General features: G+C 38.2%; 5 protein-coding genes across 5 annotated transcripts; 4 read left to right on the plus strand and 1 right to left on the minus strand.

Moving 5' to 3' along the window:
* Positions 1 to 3307: 3307 nt before the first annotated feature.
* ECM21 (Ecm21p) lies at positions 3308 to 6184 on the plus strand (the record flags this gene model as incomplete). Its single annotated transcript, XM_003676676.1, has 1 exon — positions 3308 to 6184. The coding sequence occupies one exon, from the start codon at positions 3308 to 3310 to the stop codon at positions 6182 to 6184; it is 2877 nt and encodes a 958-aa protein (XP_003676724.1).
* A 99-nt stretch (positions 6185 to 6283) lies between these two features.
* On the minus strand, positions 6284 to 6925 carry SFT2 (Sft2p; the record flags this gene model as incomplete). Its single annotated transcript, XM_003676677.1, has 1 exon — positions 6284 to 6925. The coding sequence occupies one exon, from the start codon at positions 6923 to 6925 to the stop codon at positions 6284 to 6286; it is 642 nt and encodes a 213-aa protein (XP_003676725.1).
* Positions 6926 to 7107: 182 nt separating this feature from the next.
* On the plus strand, positions 7108 to 8625 carry RTG3 (Rtg3p; the record flags this gene model as incomplete). The annotated part of the gene is made up of 1 exon (XM_003676678.1): positions 7108 to 8625. The coding sequence occupies one exon, from the start codon at positions 7108 to 7110 to the stop codon at positions 8623 to 8625; it is 1518 nt and encodes a 505-aa protein (XP_003676726.1).
* A 524-nt stretch (positions 8626 to 9149) lies between these two features.
* SEA4 (Sea4p) lies at positions 9150 to 12206 on the plus strand (the record flags this gene model as incomplete). The annotated part of the gene is made up of 1 exon (XM_003676679.1): positions 9150 to 12206. One exon carries the CDS (start codon positions 9150 to 9152, stop codon positions 12204 to 12206), a length of 3057 nt encoding a protein of 1018 aa, XP_003676727.1.
* Positions 12207 to 12645: 439 nt separating this feature from the next.
* PKC1 (protein kinase C) lies at positions 12646 to 16098 on the plus strand (the record flags this gene model as incomplete). Its single annotated transcript, XM_003676680.1, has 1 exon — positions 12646 to 16098. One exon carries the CDS (start codon positions 12646 to 12648, stop codon positions 16096 to 16098), a length of 3453 nt encoding a protein of 1150 aa, XP_003676728.1.
* Between the last annotated feature and the right edge of the window lie 245 nt (positions 16099 to 16343).

Genomic DNA, 16343 nt, shown 5'->3' on the forward strand with positions numbered 1-16343 from the left:
CTTGGTGACCAGCAGCAGCAGATGCTGGTGTAGGACTAGAAGAGACTTGGTGACTAGTAACATTAAAAGGTGGTTTAGGAGCAGATGAGACATGATGACCAGTAGCAGCAGAAGTTAGTGTAGGAGTAGAGGCGACATGGTGTTCAGTAACAGCAGAAGATGGAGTTGGAGCAGAGGAGACATGCTGGCCATTGTCAGCAGGAGATGGTGTAGCTGCAGATGAAACGTGGGAAGAAACACCTGCTGTGTACATGTTACAGATAAAGACCAAGTCCCTGTCAGGTTCTGTATTGAAGGACTCCACTAAGGCATCAATAAATGCCTTGTTCAATTTTCTGACTGGAGAAGTCTTGGAGGCAGATGGCAGTGTGTCGGTATCCTTAGAAATAGGAGAAGTGGTGTCGGATCTAATAGCATAGATATCAGTATCCTTGAAAGTTGAAGAAGAGACTTCGTTGGTAGTGGCAGTAGAATCATCCCCCCTGGAGGTAGGGACCGAACAGGGAACCTTTGCGGCAGTAGCATAACCTGCAGGATGGAATAAAAAATTCCATTTGTTTTCAAAGTGGACTTTGAAGTTCCTCTTTGAAAAGGTGGGAATTAAAAAAGTATCACTGGTTAAATGATTTGGGACAAAACGGTGTTTGAAATCTGCCTTAGCTTCGTGGGTGGAAGTCTTCAACTTCATGAAAAAAGAAGTAAAACCCATTGTTCACAAAAGATGGGTTTTGAAAGTTTCTCTTTGAAATAGATGTTTACCTGTAGACTATAGGAATTCGAAATATAGAAGTTTGTAGTTTCAAATTCAAGAGTTGATTAACAAGTGGTCTTCTGAGTGGGAAGTAGGAAGTAGTGAAGAAGAAGAATAGTTTATTCTTGTGTTCATTTGTGTCGTTAATTGATTAATGGCGAAAAATTTAGTGGCATCGACTGGGTAGCACGCGTACCCTTATTCTAAATAATTTAAAGCCAATCACTCAAGTATTTATTCTGAATTCAACTAGTCGACAGGTAAACATCTATTATCAAATCCCTTCTCCACAACAATGGCACTTACTTTTTTTTTCATGAAGTTGAAGGCAACCAGCGTTATGGGTACTCATCCATGATGATGGAGATGGAGGCTGCAATAGGAATGGAAATGATAATATCCTATCATGACCCCGCTAAAGATTTCCATTCCCATTGTCATTCTTGTTCTTGCTTTTGTTATGTTCTTCTTTTTGGTCTTGTTCTTGTTCTTGGTATAAATCTTGGTCTTATTCCGGCTCTTGCTCACCCCCCTCCCTCTAACTCAGCTCAAGGAATAAAAGTTACGAGAAGGAAATAGAGTAAACAGTGGTTCCAGTATTGAACAAACAATCTTAACAATGACCCATAAACGAATAGACTTTAATGATGCTGTAAAAGACTTTCTTCAACTGACCTAAAACAGGGAAGAACTCCCCCATTTTTAATAAAAAGATAACACTCGAAATGAATTTTTTTACCGAAAAATAGTTCAAGTCCGAATTTAAAATAACGTTTAGTCTAAGTAAAAGGAAAGGCATCTCTTGTTTTTTTTTTTGGCATCGAAGAGATCCAGATTGTCAGGTATGGCTTTAATTAGTACCCTGGCGTTTATGTTATTGGCTCATGTCTGGACAGACACTTTGTTCAATGATCTTGTCGAGGTGTTGATGCTATTATATGCTAATAATGCGAGTACTGTATGAAATGCTGGTAAACAAATCAGAAACGCACTTTTACCAGTAGTAAAATCTTATCTTACTTATTTAGTACGTATAGCAAATAAATACATCAGTTTCTCAGCGATGGCGCTAACTGCTTGACAGAGAAAGAGAGTCAGTCGATGGATCTGTTATACGTGCTAGTAATAAAGAGGGAGTAACGGAAGAGGATCTGATGTCTTCTGTCATTTGGTTGAATTCCAGATAATGATGCCACAGATAATTGACTAGTTATTCTGAAAGGAAAAATATTATAATCTGCTGCATGGCAACCAATCTATAAAGGATAATTTCGAAGTTCATCCACATATGATATATGGATAAAGGAATGCCAAGGTTGTTTTAGGGTCTCCAGCTAGGAGTGAGGCAACATAAGTGTAGGAGAATAACTGAGAAGGGAAAGACTGGCAATGGGTCTACCAAGGAATCAGATTGAACCACTAAGAAATCTCTCAAAAAAACCAACCTTGTAAATATCAAAGAGAGATTCACATATGAAGACAAGTTTGGCTTGTGATATGTGGCATACACACAATAGTATTATACAGACTTTCTCTAAAATGGTTTACAAATTCAATGTGATGTACAACATGTATCAATTAAATTGAATGAAATCTTATATATTAAAATAACATAATAGTGAATAGAAAGGAACAATGACTTTCATACAGACATCGGTATATTTCAAATTTATGAATCAATTAGGTATATAATCAAGTTATCAAGTGATCTAGTAATCCAATAAAAGCGCTTTAATCGGTGTAATAGCAATAGGCAAGGAACCTTGAGTCAGTCAACCATTTCGTTATTTAGTTTCTTGGTCAGGTTTGAGGAATAACCTTAGTCGTCCTGTGAATGCTAGATGCTTAAAGTCATCTGGATCCTTGTTCAAATAATATTCAGCTTGTACTATTCTAGAAAAATGGAGGCTTTGCACTTTCCCTAAAATTGGGAGTTGAGAGTGTAATGACATGTCTTGGATTCTATGCTTTTCCAGTTGTTTTCTCCAATGAACCACTTAACGAACTAACAGACGTACTAGTCATTACACCGATTAAAGCACTATTTGTTGGATTACTTGATTACTTGATTACTAGATTGTAATGGTTGCGATACCTGTGCATCAGAGTCAATATTGTTCACTCTGGCAGATTAATTTGTTTAGAGACTATAGGATGAGTAGAATAGGTCCCTAACAAACACCATCGTTGCAGCAGCGGTTGTCATTATACTGGAGTCTCCAATATTCAGATCTCTCGTTGAGTGCTGGTGGCAAATACTGATAGACCATTGCAAAGCTTCATTGTTGAGAGAATAATTCCCGTGGAACTAAGTGTTGATCTGTCACGGAGCGGGAATTGCAATTTGCAAATTTATAGTGCTACATGACGTTAATAGGGATTCCACTTCAATGATGATTCATCTCTGTTACCTAACGCTAGTCTGCACTCGAGTCCTATTTTGATAACCATCCTCTGCCACTATTATCAATAATTCATTTACCAAAGACAAGAGAACGTAGTCTGACCGTCCCTACATGAAAAGCATCGCCCATCCGATATCTAACAAACAAGAAGATGCCCTTTATGTCTCGAAAGTCAGACGAGAAGCCCTCCAATTCGTTGCAATCGCCAAAGAAGAAAGAACCTACATTTACGACAAAGAGAAGACGCTCCTCCACCATTAAGGGCACCCTTTCCTCCTTTCTAGGAGCTGGACATACTGACACACAAGCAACGACAACTGCAACGAAGCCAACGGAAACAAAACCTACTAAACCAAAAACAAAACCTGCAAAACCGAAAGCAGGAACCTCTAGTGATTCTCGGGCACCTAAAACTAATAAACAGCGACAAAACACATCTAATAGCAATGGTAGGAGAAGTCCCACCACTTTGAATCATAAGGAGATATTAAACGATTATTTGGTATCACAGGGTTTCCTGAACGCCAAACAGGTCTCTCATAAGAACAATAATAATGACCATTTACAAATATCAATGGCTACAAGCGGTGATAATGTCTTCTTGCCCACTGTTTCTTCCACGGATGACGAATATTTGGCAAGATTGAATGGATTCCAAGATGAAGAGTACGAAGAGGACGCCGAATTCATGGATATATTGAGTCAGAACAATGACCCACAACCTATAAATAATAACATTAATAATAATACTAATAATCCAACAGATACAACCACCACAACAAATATTCATGCTACTACAGAAGATACAATACCGGTATCCACATCAGCTTACGAAATGGATAGTTCCATGGTGTCATATAACGTCGCAATTATCCTCTCCGTTGATAAACAAATAAACATTTCAGAATTACAAGTGGAATTATGTTCCAGAGTGAAAGTCTTTTGGAGTACAGGTGTGCCACCAACAAAGACGTTCAATGAAGAATTTTATAACTTAGGATCCACTTCATGGAATTTAACCGCTGATAACTTCGATTTATATATTCCACCACATGTTTCCACTAATAATCAGGTCATTGCAAATAATAATTCTCCAAGAACCACTCAATTATTCAGGAACGACCCATTGGACCAAAGAATGTACCTCGATAAGACAAAATCTAAGCAAAAGTTTCTACATAGGATTCCCATGGAAACAATAAATGTCTTGAAACCAGGTGATTATGTCTTTATATTACCTGTAATTTTTACAAACCATATCCCTGAAACCATATATTTACCCTCGGCAAGAGTAAGCTATAAAATACGAATAGGAGCATTAACTTTGGATACTCATGAACAAAAATCCTCAGATTTGAATCTGGCAACCGCATCGACAAGCTCATCATCCTCAGCATCATCCCTAAAGATTACAGAAAGTGAATCTGCGCAACCATCAAAAGGGATTGGCAATTCCATATTGAAGAAGGTTAAAAATCATTTACATATGCCCTCACATATCAATAAGGACGAACAAGAAAACAAGAATACCAATAATGAAATTTTTGCTGAAGTACCCATCAAAGTCATAAGAACACCACCACCCATATCTATCTCTACGGCAAATAAACCAATATACATCAATAGAGTATGGACAGATTCATTAGCGTATGAAATATCTTTTGCCCAAAAATATGTGTCCTTAAATAGTGAAGTCCCCATTAAAATCAAATTGGCTCCCATGGTTAAGAATATCTGTATCAAGAGAATTAAAATAAGCATTACGGAGAAAGTAACTTTTGTCAGTAAGAATTATGAATTTGAATATGATCAAGTGGATCCAGTTGCTAAGGATCCTTATAATCCTTATTATCTGGATTTTGCTTCGAAAAGGAAAAAGGAACGTAATTTGACTTTACTGGAGGTAAGAACAAAGGAAAAGGGAGGTCGTGCACTTCGGGAGGAAATAGTAGAAAATAGTTATAATGATAACCTATTGGCATATACCACGATCGATGCAGGTTCTGACAGAGACGGAGTAAACATGGTAAGTTTGACAGAACCACTCACTTTGGAGACCAAGTTAGAATTCCCCAAATATGAGGACCTAGATAGAAGATCTGCCAAGGTCATACCGCCTTATGGTGTTGATCTTTATTCAAATGTGCCCAATAGCGAAAATGTATCAAATGAAAACCATCATAGACCTAGTGTGATAAGTTTCCTAAGTGGTCATTCCTCAATGAAGAAAGGTTCAACTGAAGAAGCTGATGAACCTGCTGGTGTGTATGATCCCAAATTTCACGAAACAAAATTTAGAACCAACTCAGGAACACAAGTAAAGCACCACACGAGGATAAACAAGGCGAAAAGAGGATTATATTTGGATAGCTTACATTTCAGTAATATTCACAGTAAACATAAATTGGAAATCATGCTAAGGATAAGCAAACCGGACCCAGATAATTCTCAAAAACTAAGACATTACGAAGTGTTAATCGACACACCAATATTTCTCGTCTCTGAACTTTGTAACAGTGGTAATATGGAATTACCGACGTACCACATGGCCACTACTGGTTCATCTGTGTCCAATGAAACAAGGCTAACACCTCCACCCACTTTTGAAGAAGTCATATCAGTGCCTGGATCTCCCATTGGGTCCCCAATAGGATCACCTGATTTGGAAGCTCAATATGAGGCGGATATTTCCTCCATTCGTCAATTGAGTTTATCTAGATCAGATTCTGCAAGTAGCCAAGGTGGTCAATGTGATACGAGAAGTTCGCTGACGTTAAATTCTTCCAGTACGGCGGGACAACTTCCGCTAGGTGATGGAAATCCACGCTTCAATAACCTTGATGTCCTATTATGTTCACCTTCGCCTGTTCACAGGTCTAATACCTTACCGAATTCAGGGAAATCGAAGAATAAGGACACAACAGCATTATTTAAAGAGGGATATACGCTGAAGGGTAAGACAGAGAACGACGAGATAAGTAGACCAACGTCCCCTCCAGCTTACGAAGAGGCCACGAAGAATCAATAATAAGGTTCATTATTTATTTATTTATTTATTTATATATTTATTTCATGTATAAAACTTCTATGCAGTCTGAATACATACAATCTTATAGAAACATCACATTTAGATTCTTAGGGCACCTCTAGCAGTGCTTAACCCCATGGAACTTAGCATTCTGAGACCTGTTCCACCGAATGGGAAATATGAAATAGCATAATATAGAACAGCAATCAATTGTAACACTGCACATGGGATAGTTAAAATGGTACTTTTCATAAAGGCAGCAAAGTAAATAGTTAGGAAACAAGTAGTGAAGAAGAAGACAGTGAAGGGTAATCTTTCCTTTGAAGTTAAATGTTTTAAATAGGCGAAAGGTCCCATGAATACACCGAATGCCAATACAAATAATAACGACCCCATTGACCATAGAAGGCCGAATTTCCTAGGTTTGATAGCCAATACGGGGAAGAGGAATATACATAGTGTGAAGCAGGCAGCTGCTCCCAGGAGGAAACAGACGAATAAAATCAATCGTTCAGTCCTGGAAAGTGAGAACCAGGATGGTTCTTCAGTATTTTGCATTAAATCCTGTCTTGTCATTGGCAACCTTTGGTAGACATCATTAGCCCTTGTGTTCAAATTCTCTGATAGTCGACTAAAGAAGGACCCGGCATTAGATTCCTCTGCTTGGCTGGTTTGTGTACGAGAATTATTCCACCTGCTCAATGCATCACGAAACTGGTTTGTACTAGATGGTTCTGACATTTACAGTATGCTATATCGACTGCCTTCAGGTGATAATCAGCAGGTGTTTATCTTGGTATTCTTGGTGCCATTGAAATTCCAACTTTGTTCAATTTCAAGAAAGTTCCAGGTTACCCTTACGGGCCGTCACGGAGAAATTGAGCCTTCCAGTTAAAGAAAAGTTGACTATTTTTCATTCAGAGATGTCGAGATACTCACTTCCATTGTTTGACCAACTCGTACAGTGCTGCCTAAGAGGTATAAGCGATACTCTGCTGTCTATACGCATTTCGGAACCGAACACGAGGAACCCAACCGTTACTTTACCTAATACTATAATGAACCAGAACGATAATCCGCATGACAACGAAAATCAACGTCTTCTAGATGAACTCATGAATCAATATCACGACAACTCAAATTCCTTACCTATGTCAACATCGTTCCACAATGAGTACGACTTCATGCAGTTTCAAAATAATCACAATGATCAGGTGTATCCTGGAGCTACGCCTGCTCAGCAACACGAGAAGCTCTCTTATATGAATAAGACGAATAACAATGGAGACACCAGTTTTATGTCTCAAAACCAGTTTACCTCTCATCATGGGAGTATAGCCGATGCAGAACCTGCTGCATCGTTTCTAGATGACATGTTTACCACATCTAACATCCCACCAAGCACCTCATTGAGTCACCATGGACAATCTTTCAGTCAAAGCGTACAGAGCGAAACAACCCACAATATACCACAACAGGAGACCACCAATGTTAATACCAAGGACCTTTTATTTCAACCAGGCGATGATGCAATGTTTAATTATGCAGATGAACTGGGTTCATCATTAAGTTCGAGTGTAAATTCAGAGATGTTACAATCGGACTATTCTTCGTCATTCTCCTTTAATCCACATCCACTAGAGGTTAACTCGCTAACGTCAACATTCTCACCTAATATAAGATCTCCAAGCTCATCTCTTCGACCAGGCTCGTTCGTAACAAATTCATTAAGATACGGTACCAGTGTGAATGCCAATAATAATAATGGCCCAGCTTCCTCTTTAATGGCTGTACATACGCCAAAAACCAGAACAACGTCCATATCGAGTAATGTAGATGGGTTAATGATGTCCAATAGTTTATCGAAATCTACTCTATCACATCTGACTGCAGAGGAAAAATTAAGACGTAAGAGAGAATTTCATAACGCTGTGGAAAGGAGAAGACGTGAATTAATAAAACAAAAGATTAAGGAATTGGGGAACTTGGTACCACCTTATCTCCTACATTATGATTCTACAACGGGGAAGCAAATCAAGACTAATAAGGGAGTCATACTGAATAAATCTGTGGAATACGTTGTATTCCTGCAGACAGTTTTAAAACAACAGGATAATAAGAGGGGGCAATTGTTAAATAAAATAAATGAATTGGAAGGTAAAATGGGGGGTCTCAGTATATCCACGTCAACAGAACACAACTCGATGGATAATACCAATAATGATAACCCAGTCGTTGAGAAGGAGGGCATCCAAGTGAGTCATTCACCATACATATCAAACTCTGAGAATGAGGTACATACTGAAACTCCACAGAGGGGCAATGATGACTTACAGGAATTCTTATCAGGAGCAGTCATAGAGGCCGAAGATAACGTTAAACTAATGTTTGGTGCAGATAACTCGAATCCAGCAGATTACCTTCTAGAATTTGAACCTTAAACAGAAGATACAAGATAAGATAATCCACAAAATTTTACGACATCCTAAATCCCAGATCATTTAGAAATCGATTTACCGCATACCTTAGTCCAGGACATAGGGTTGAAATGCATTTATAAGTCTCTAACCGCTTGGAGGCAGCTGAAGGGGACGCTTTTATTTTATTGGAGATTTTTGAAGGGAAACAACTTTTCGATCTAACCAATATGTAACGTTAATTCAAAATTCTGAATTTCATATTGAATTTCATAATAATTACTAACAGTATTTGTTTCTATACTAAGCAGATAATTTATATTTAATGTAGATTCTATATTTAAGAAATAATCTGCTTTTAGTTGTTATATCATCCATAATTACCAATCTGTGCGCTTACGGCATCGAACGAAAAACATTAACTTTAAGTAGAAACACTGCCAGTAACCTATTGGAAGGTGCTTCTCATCACGACAAACTAAAACTAATACCTTAAGTTAATAAAACAATTGATTTTTGTTTGAATACGCTGTGATACAATCTATAGAATGGGTTTGATTAAGAAAGTGACCTCTTGGTCCTATGATAACCTAATCGATTATCTTTCGGTGAACCCAACTAGAGATGAAGTTACGCATTATAAAGTGGATCCCAATGACGAGTCTGACGAGTCAATTACAAAGTTGCATACTGTGAAGGATTTTGGGAACATTACCTGTCTAGATTATTCTCATTCTGATATCGGATTGGTTGGAGTAGGTGAAAAGAACGGTCATGTAAGGCTATTTGATATCTTATCTGGAGATGCGGATGAGGAGGGAGAAGAGGGAGTAGGTCTCTCTCTAAGAGCTAAGCAACAAAGATGTATCAATGCATTAGGAATTAGCGCCAATGGATTGGTTGCAATGGGATTAGATAGAAACAGAAATGATGCATCTTTGCAAGTTTGGGATATCAATTATCAAAGTATGGATTCCGATATCGTTAACGCATCGTTTAGCTATTGTGTGAATGAGAGTATAGTATCGTTGAAATTCTTAAATGATACAAACTTGTTGGTAGCAAGTACTAAATTTATAAAGGAAATTGACGTTAGAAGTCCTCAACCTGCTTATCAATATCCAAGTAGACTTTCATATGATATCAAATTAAATCCTTTCAATGATTGGCAGTTTAGTACTTATGGTGACGATGGGACACTATCAATTTGGGATAGAAGGAGGTTAGTTGGCGAAATTAATGACCAAAACCTTCCGATCCTCACCTTTGAGAAATTGGTGGGCACTGGGGCAGCCTCAAGAAAATATATGAACTCATGTTTCCGATGGTCATCTACCAGAAATAAAGAATTTGCCACTTTACATAGAGGTGATACCATTAAAATTTGGAGATTAGGTTCTGATATGGGTGAATCTACTAATGTTGATGAAGTTGAAAACCTGTTTGTCTCAACTGTTCATGACATCAATACAACCTTCGACAGAGTCGCAACATTTGATTATATCCCGGTTGACGACTATCGTTCAAGTCTAATTTGTATGAGACAGTCTGGTACTGTATACAGAATGCCCATCAAGCAAAGCTATTCCAAAGCCATTTTCAATTATACAAATTCCTTATTAATCGCGACTGCAGAACTTCCTGAAATAGATGAAATACGCGTTAGTCAAGGTGGAACAGAATCAAATGCAGAAAATGTGGTTACCACTTTGAAGAATTTATCGTTTGAGGATTTGGATGTAGGTGAAGATTATCTACCAGAACTAGAAATGAGTAATAACGGTGGTATGATTTATGATGATAGAACTGAAAAAAATGGTTCAAGAACACAAGATAATGGCTCTGAAGATCAAAATAACGAAGAGTCCAGGGATGATGAAAGTGACCATCATTATTATTTAGATATGGAAAGTTCAACAAGTCAAAATGATTCGTATGCGGTATACTGGAAGGCAGAAAAACTGCTTCAGAAGGATATTAGTGTAATAATGAAAGCAAGAGCTGAGCTTGGTTATGGACTTGATCCAATGGCTACAGTGGAAACAATTGACAAGTCAAAAATTTTCCAAAACAATGCATATATAAGAAACACTTGGAGATGGTTGGCTATTGCCAAAGCTGCTGTTGACGATGGGACGATGGTTTCTGGTGATTTGGATCTTGGATACCAAGGTGTGTTGGGTATATGGAACGGATTCGAAGGTATTTCAGATCAAAACAGGTACAGAGAAGACTCAATTTTAACGGACAAACAACTAAATAAGGAAATGGAAAAAATAATACGATCAAGGAAAAAAGAAAAGGAGAGTCGAGGTTACAGGACACCATTATCAAGGTTTGCTGATTCTCCCAAGCATATTCAAAGAAAATTATGTTTAATAATATCAGGTTGGGATCTTTCTCCAACAGACTACGAAGAGAAATATAAAATTATAATGAAGAATGGGAATTATGAAAAGGCAGCGGCATGGGCTGTCTTTTTTGGAGATATACCGAAGGCTGTTGAAATATTGAGCTCTTCCAAGAAGGAAAGGCTAAGTTTAATAGCTACCGCTATTGCTGGTTATATGGCATACAAGGACCAACCAGGAAATAATCCATGGAGACAACAATGTAGAAAGATGTCATCTGAGCTAGAAGATCCATACTTACGTGTGATTTTTGCATTTATTGCAGACAACGATTGGTGGGATATACTTTATGAACCAGCAATATCATTACGAGAAAGGCTAGGCGTTGCACTGAGGTTTTTAAATGATGTTGATTTGTCCAAATTTTTACAAAGAACTTCATCAACCGTAATTGCAAATGGGGAATTGGAAGGTCTAATTTTAACTGGGATTACGCCTAGTGGGATTGATCTTTTACAATCCTATGTGAGTAAGACATGTGATATTCAAAGTGCTGCTTTAGTTTCAGTTTTCGGTTCCCCAAAGTACTTCTATGATAAGAGGGTTGATGAGTGGATTCAAACGTACAGAGTTATGCTAAATTCTTGGGAACTTTTTTCCATGAGAGCTAAATTTGATGTCTTAAGAATTAAGCTTTCCCGAACTAACACGGGAAGGATTACAGCGCAACCCAAGCCCCGTCAATTATATATCCAATGCATGAACTGTAAAAAAAATATCAACAATCCATCTTCCGGATATCCAACTTCACATAAGGGAAGTTCTGCTGGCGTATCCACTAACAATATTTATGAAAGCGCCGAGAAGGATAACCTATCAAATAAGACCCAATATAGGTATGCGTGCCCTCATTGTGGAACACCATTCCCTCGATGTGCTATTTGTTTGATGCCATTGGGTACCTCAAATCTTCCCTTTATTATAAATGGAGTTGATCATGATCAGGGTGAGAAGGATTCTGAGAGGAGAGATGTGTCGGGCTCGTACAGTAATGACGAGGCTTCCATCTTCGAGCAGTCCATAGATCTTGCCGAGTCCAAGAATATTCAACGAAGGAGAAAATTGAATCTGAATGAATGGTTCAGTTTCTGTTTAAGCTGCAACCATGGGATGCACTCCGGACATTCGGACGAGTGGTTTGCAAAACATTCGATGTGCCCTACCCCTGGATGCAGTTGTCAATGTAATAAATAGATAGAGTAGATAAATAAATTCGCTTCAGCTATCACATTTAATTTGAGACGTTTAAAATGACGACGGCCTTATACTGAAAGGGAGCTGAATTCACGTTACCCGCGCCGTGTATTTCAGAACAACACATTGCGATTTCGTCGCCGTGTTGGCTGAGATCTCTGATCTGCTCTACAAGTTTCAGTCAGGTACCAGCAAGTGCTGATTTATAAAGGAGGAGAAGCGCAAGAAGTTAAGGATAAGTTAAGTGTACGGCATCACCTTTATTGGCAAACGCATCTATATCCATATTCTTCATACTTGAGTCTATTTTGCTTTATCGCATTTCAGAAAAAGTTGCTATATTTGATCACATCAAGAAGTTTTGGAACTACCTCATTTTACGAAGTTTTCCTGACGTAGCTACGGATATTTGCCTAGAATAAAGTCATAAATATAACTGATGGATATGTATTCCAATGTGGAACAGGATATTCAGCGGAAAATCGCTGTTGAACAAAACATCATTCAGGGTGCTACCAACTTGAAGAAAAAGACAGATAATGTGATGGTAATTCAAAGATGTAACACCAACATTAGAGAAGCCAGGCAGAATATTGAGTATTTAGAAGATACACTAAGAAAATTGCATATTGGTGAAAACGGGCAAGTTGAAGGGACTGATGATTCGAAAAAGAAAAATGGAAAACAGGAGTATGGTGTGCTATCGACCATTTCCCCTAATGAACATATATTTTCTCGTCTTGATCTAACAAAGTATGACTGTCCCTCTTTATCTCAAAGGATTCAGTATATGCTGCAGCAATTGGAATTCAAACTACAAGTGGAGAAGCAATATAGAGAAGCAAATACTAAGTTGACGAAATTGTATAGGATTGATGGTGACCAACGTAGCAGCTCAGCTGCCGAAGGGGGGGTTTTTGAATCTAAGCACCGTATTCAATTACTCACCAAGGCATTGAAAAAATATCAAGCTATCAACGTTGATTTGGATCAATTTAAACACCACGACAATGATGCATTGAACAATAATCAATCCAAATTCAGAAGAAAACAGTTGACAGGTACACTAACTATCGGTGTTACTGCTGTTAGAGATGTAGACCATATTCAATCCCCAATGTTTGCTAGATCTCCAGAGAGTTATATTACTTTCAAGATCGATGATACCATAAAGGCTAGAACCAGACCATCAAGGAATGATAGATGGCATGAAGAATTCAATATTCAAATAGACAAAGGGAATGAAATTGAAATTACCGTCTATGACAAGGTTAATGATACGATGACACCAGTGGCCATAATGTGGCTTCTTTTGTCTGATATTGCTGAAGAAATTCGTAAAAAGAAAGTAGGTCAAACGACAGGACAACAAGGTTGGATTAATGCCTCAGAAAGAAATTTTAGTTCCACCTCGAAGGGCCTTCCATCTAGTCAAGAGAAGGGGTACGATTCTGCCGAAGCTCCTTCAACTGCTTCAACTGATAGAACTGCGGTCGCCAGATCCCCTGTGACTACAAATCAAATTACAACAGACCAATGGTTTGTTCTGGAACCAACGGGCCAAATTTTACTTACATTAGGTTTCCATAAATCAAACCAAGTGCAGAGAAAGAGTGTAATGGGTGGGTTACATCGTCATGGTGCGATTATTAATAGAAATGAAGAGGTATTTGAACAACATGGTCATCATTTCGTCCAAAAATCGTTTTATAATATTATGTGTTGCGCATACTGTGGTGAATTCTTAAGATACTCTGGGTTTCAATGTGAAGATTGTAAATTTCTATGTCACAAGAAGTGTTATACAAATGTTGTTACCAAATGTATCGCTAAAGTCTCAACTGAGACTGATCCTGATGAAGCAAAATTGAATCATCGTATTCCACATAGATTTGAACCCACCTCTAACCGTGGTACAAAATGGTGCTGCCACTGTGGTTATATCTTACCCTGGGGTAAGCACAAGGTTCGTAAATGTAGTGAATGTGGTATCATGTGTCATGCTCAATGTGCACATTTAGTCCCTGATTTCTGTGGTATGTCCATGGAGATGGCTAATCAAATCTTAAAAACAATTCAAGATGCTCAACGTACACAAGAAAAGAAGAAAAGACTATCTGCGTCCGAAGCAGCATCTACCGGGCATTCCCCCAGAAGATATGGGAAGAAGAATATTGGACGTTTACAAGAGGCTCATGAAACGTTCCCTACTGCTCCAGTTGCTACAAACAAGTACACTCCTGTTTCTGCTGAGGTTACAAAACAGCAGTCACCACAAAAAACTGAAGTGGAAGAGGAGAAACCAGCTTACGGTAATCAAGTGGTCGCAACAGATAGATTAAATGCATTTATAGACAATAACGAAGCCTATTTGAATTTTACAGAGAGTGTCAAAACAGATGTATCATCAGAGCTTGACACATCATCGCGTACTTTAGATCCAACATTTAAATATCCAACTAACTCAACTGAAGAGGAACTAAATGATACCTCGGAAGTTAGAGATGACAGGATGCAATGGGAGTTGGAGAACGAGCAGGCTAATGCAGGATATATCCGTAAAGAGGAATTCATGTCGAAGCAAGCTCTAGAGTTGAATACGAGGAGAAGCCATTCGGAAGAAGAACCAACGGACACGAACATGGGCATCACCCAAATCCCTATACTAGAAACTGACTCCAGAGATGCGGATATGACCATTGATACCCAACATTCAAACCCATTCCGTGATATGGATACTGAGAGATTCTTGCATGAACAAGAAGTATCCAAGGAGATAATTCAAACACCAAATGCAATAACAACTGTAGAATCCGGAATCGCTAAGGAGGTGTCACCACAAAAGTCTCAACACTCGAAACATAAAAAAAGAAATTCCAAACGTCGCAAGGTTTCTCTGGACAATTTCATATTATTGAAAGTTCTCGGTAAAGGTAACTTCGGGAAAGTCATTCTATCAAGATCGAAGAATACAGGTAGATTATGTGCTATCAAAGTTTTGAAGAAGGACAACATTATTCAAAATCACGACATTGAGAGCGCAAGAGCAGAAAAGAAGGTGTTCCTCTTAGCAACAAAGACAAAACATCCTTTCTTAACAAACTTGTACTGTTCATTCCAAACCGAAAACAGAATATATTTTGCAATGGAATTTATCGGAGGTGGTGATTTGATGTGGCATGTCCAAAATCAAAGACTCTCGGTTAGAAGGGCTAAATTTTATGCTGCAGAAGTTTTATTGGCATTAAAATATTTCCATGATAACGGTGTTATATATCGTGATTTGAAGTTGGAAAACATTTTATTGACACCTCAAGGCCACATAAAGATTGCAGATTATGGTCTTTGTAAAGATGAGATGTGGTATAACAATAAGACATCAACATTCTGTGGGACGCCAGAGTTTATGGCACCAGAAATTTTAAAGGAACAAGGATATACGAGAGCTGTGGACTGGTGGGCTTTTGGTGTCTTATTATACCAAATGTTACTATGTCAGTCTCCATTTTCCGGTGACGATGAAGATGAAGTATTTAACGCTATTTTGACCGATGAACCTTTATATCCAATCGACATGGCCGGTGATATTGTTCAAATATTTCAAGGTTTGTTGACCAAAGACCCTGAAAACCGTCTAGGTGCTGGTCAACGAGATGCATTAGAAGTTATGGAGGAACCATTCTTCCGCAATATCAACTTTGAAGATATTTTGAATTTACGCGTGCAACCCCCATATGTTCCTGAAATCAAGTCACCAGAAGATACTTCCTACTTTGAGCACGAATTTACGTCAGCTCCACCTACTCTAACTCCTCTACCATCCATATTAACTACAACACAACAAGAAGAGTTCCGTGGATTCTCGTTTATGCCAGATGATCTGGAACTGTAATATGTATATTCATTGGGGCAGTGGAAGTAAATACTTCTTCCTTTTATTTCTATTTTTCAACAGGTTTATCTTATTTAAGAGATTTTAATATAATAAAGACTATACTACAGGTTAATTATCATCGTTTGTAGTTTCATCAATAATCTTGGCATTACGTAGTTTGTCATTGTTAGATAACACCACCCAGACATCTTTTCGTATGGTTGTTATGGGAATTATTTCAACAAATGACCTAGCCCTGTTGA

The sequence above is a fragment of the Naumovozyma castellii genome, chromosome 5 (genome assembly GCF_000237345.1).
Source record: "Naumovozyma castellii chromosome 5, complete genome".
Taxonomy (NCBI): domain Eukaryota; kingdom Fungi; phylum Ascomycota; class Saccharomycetes; order Saccharomycetales; family Saccharomycetaceae; genus Naumovozyma; species Naumovozyma castellii.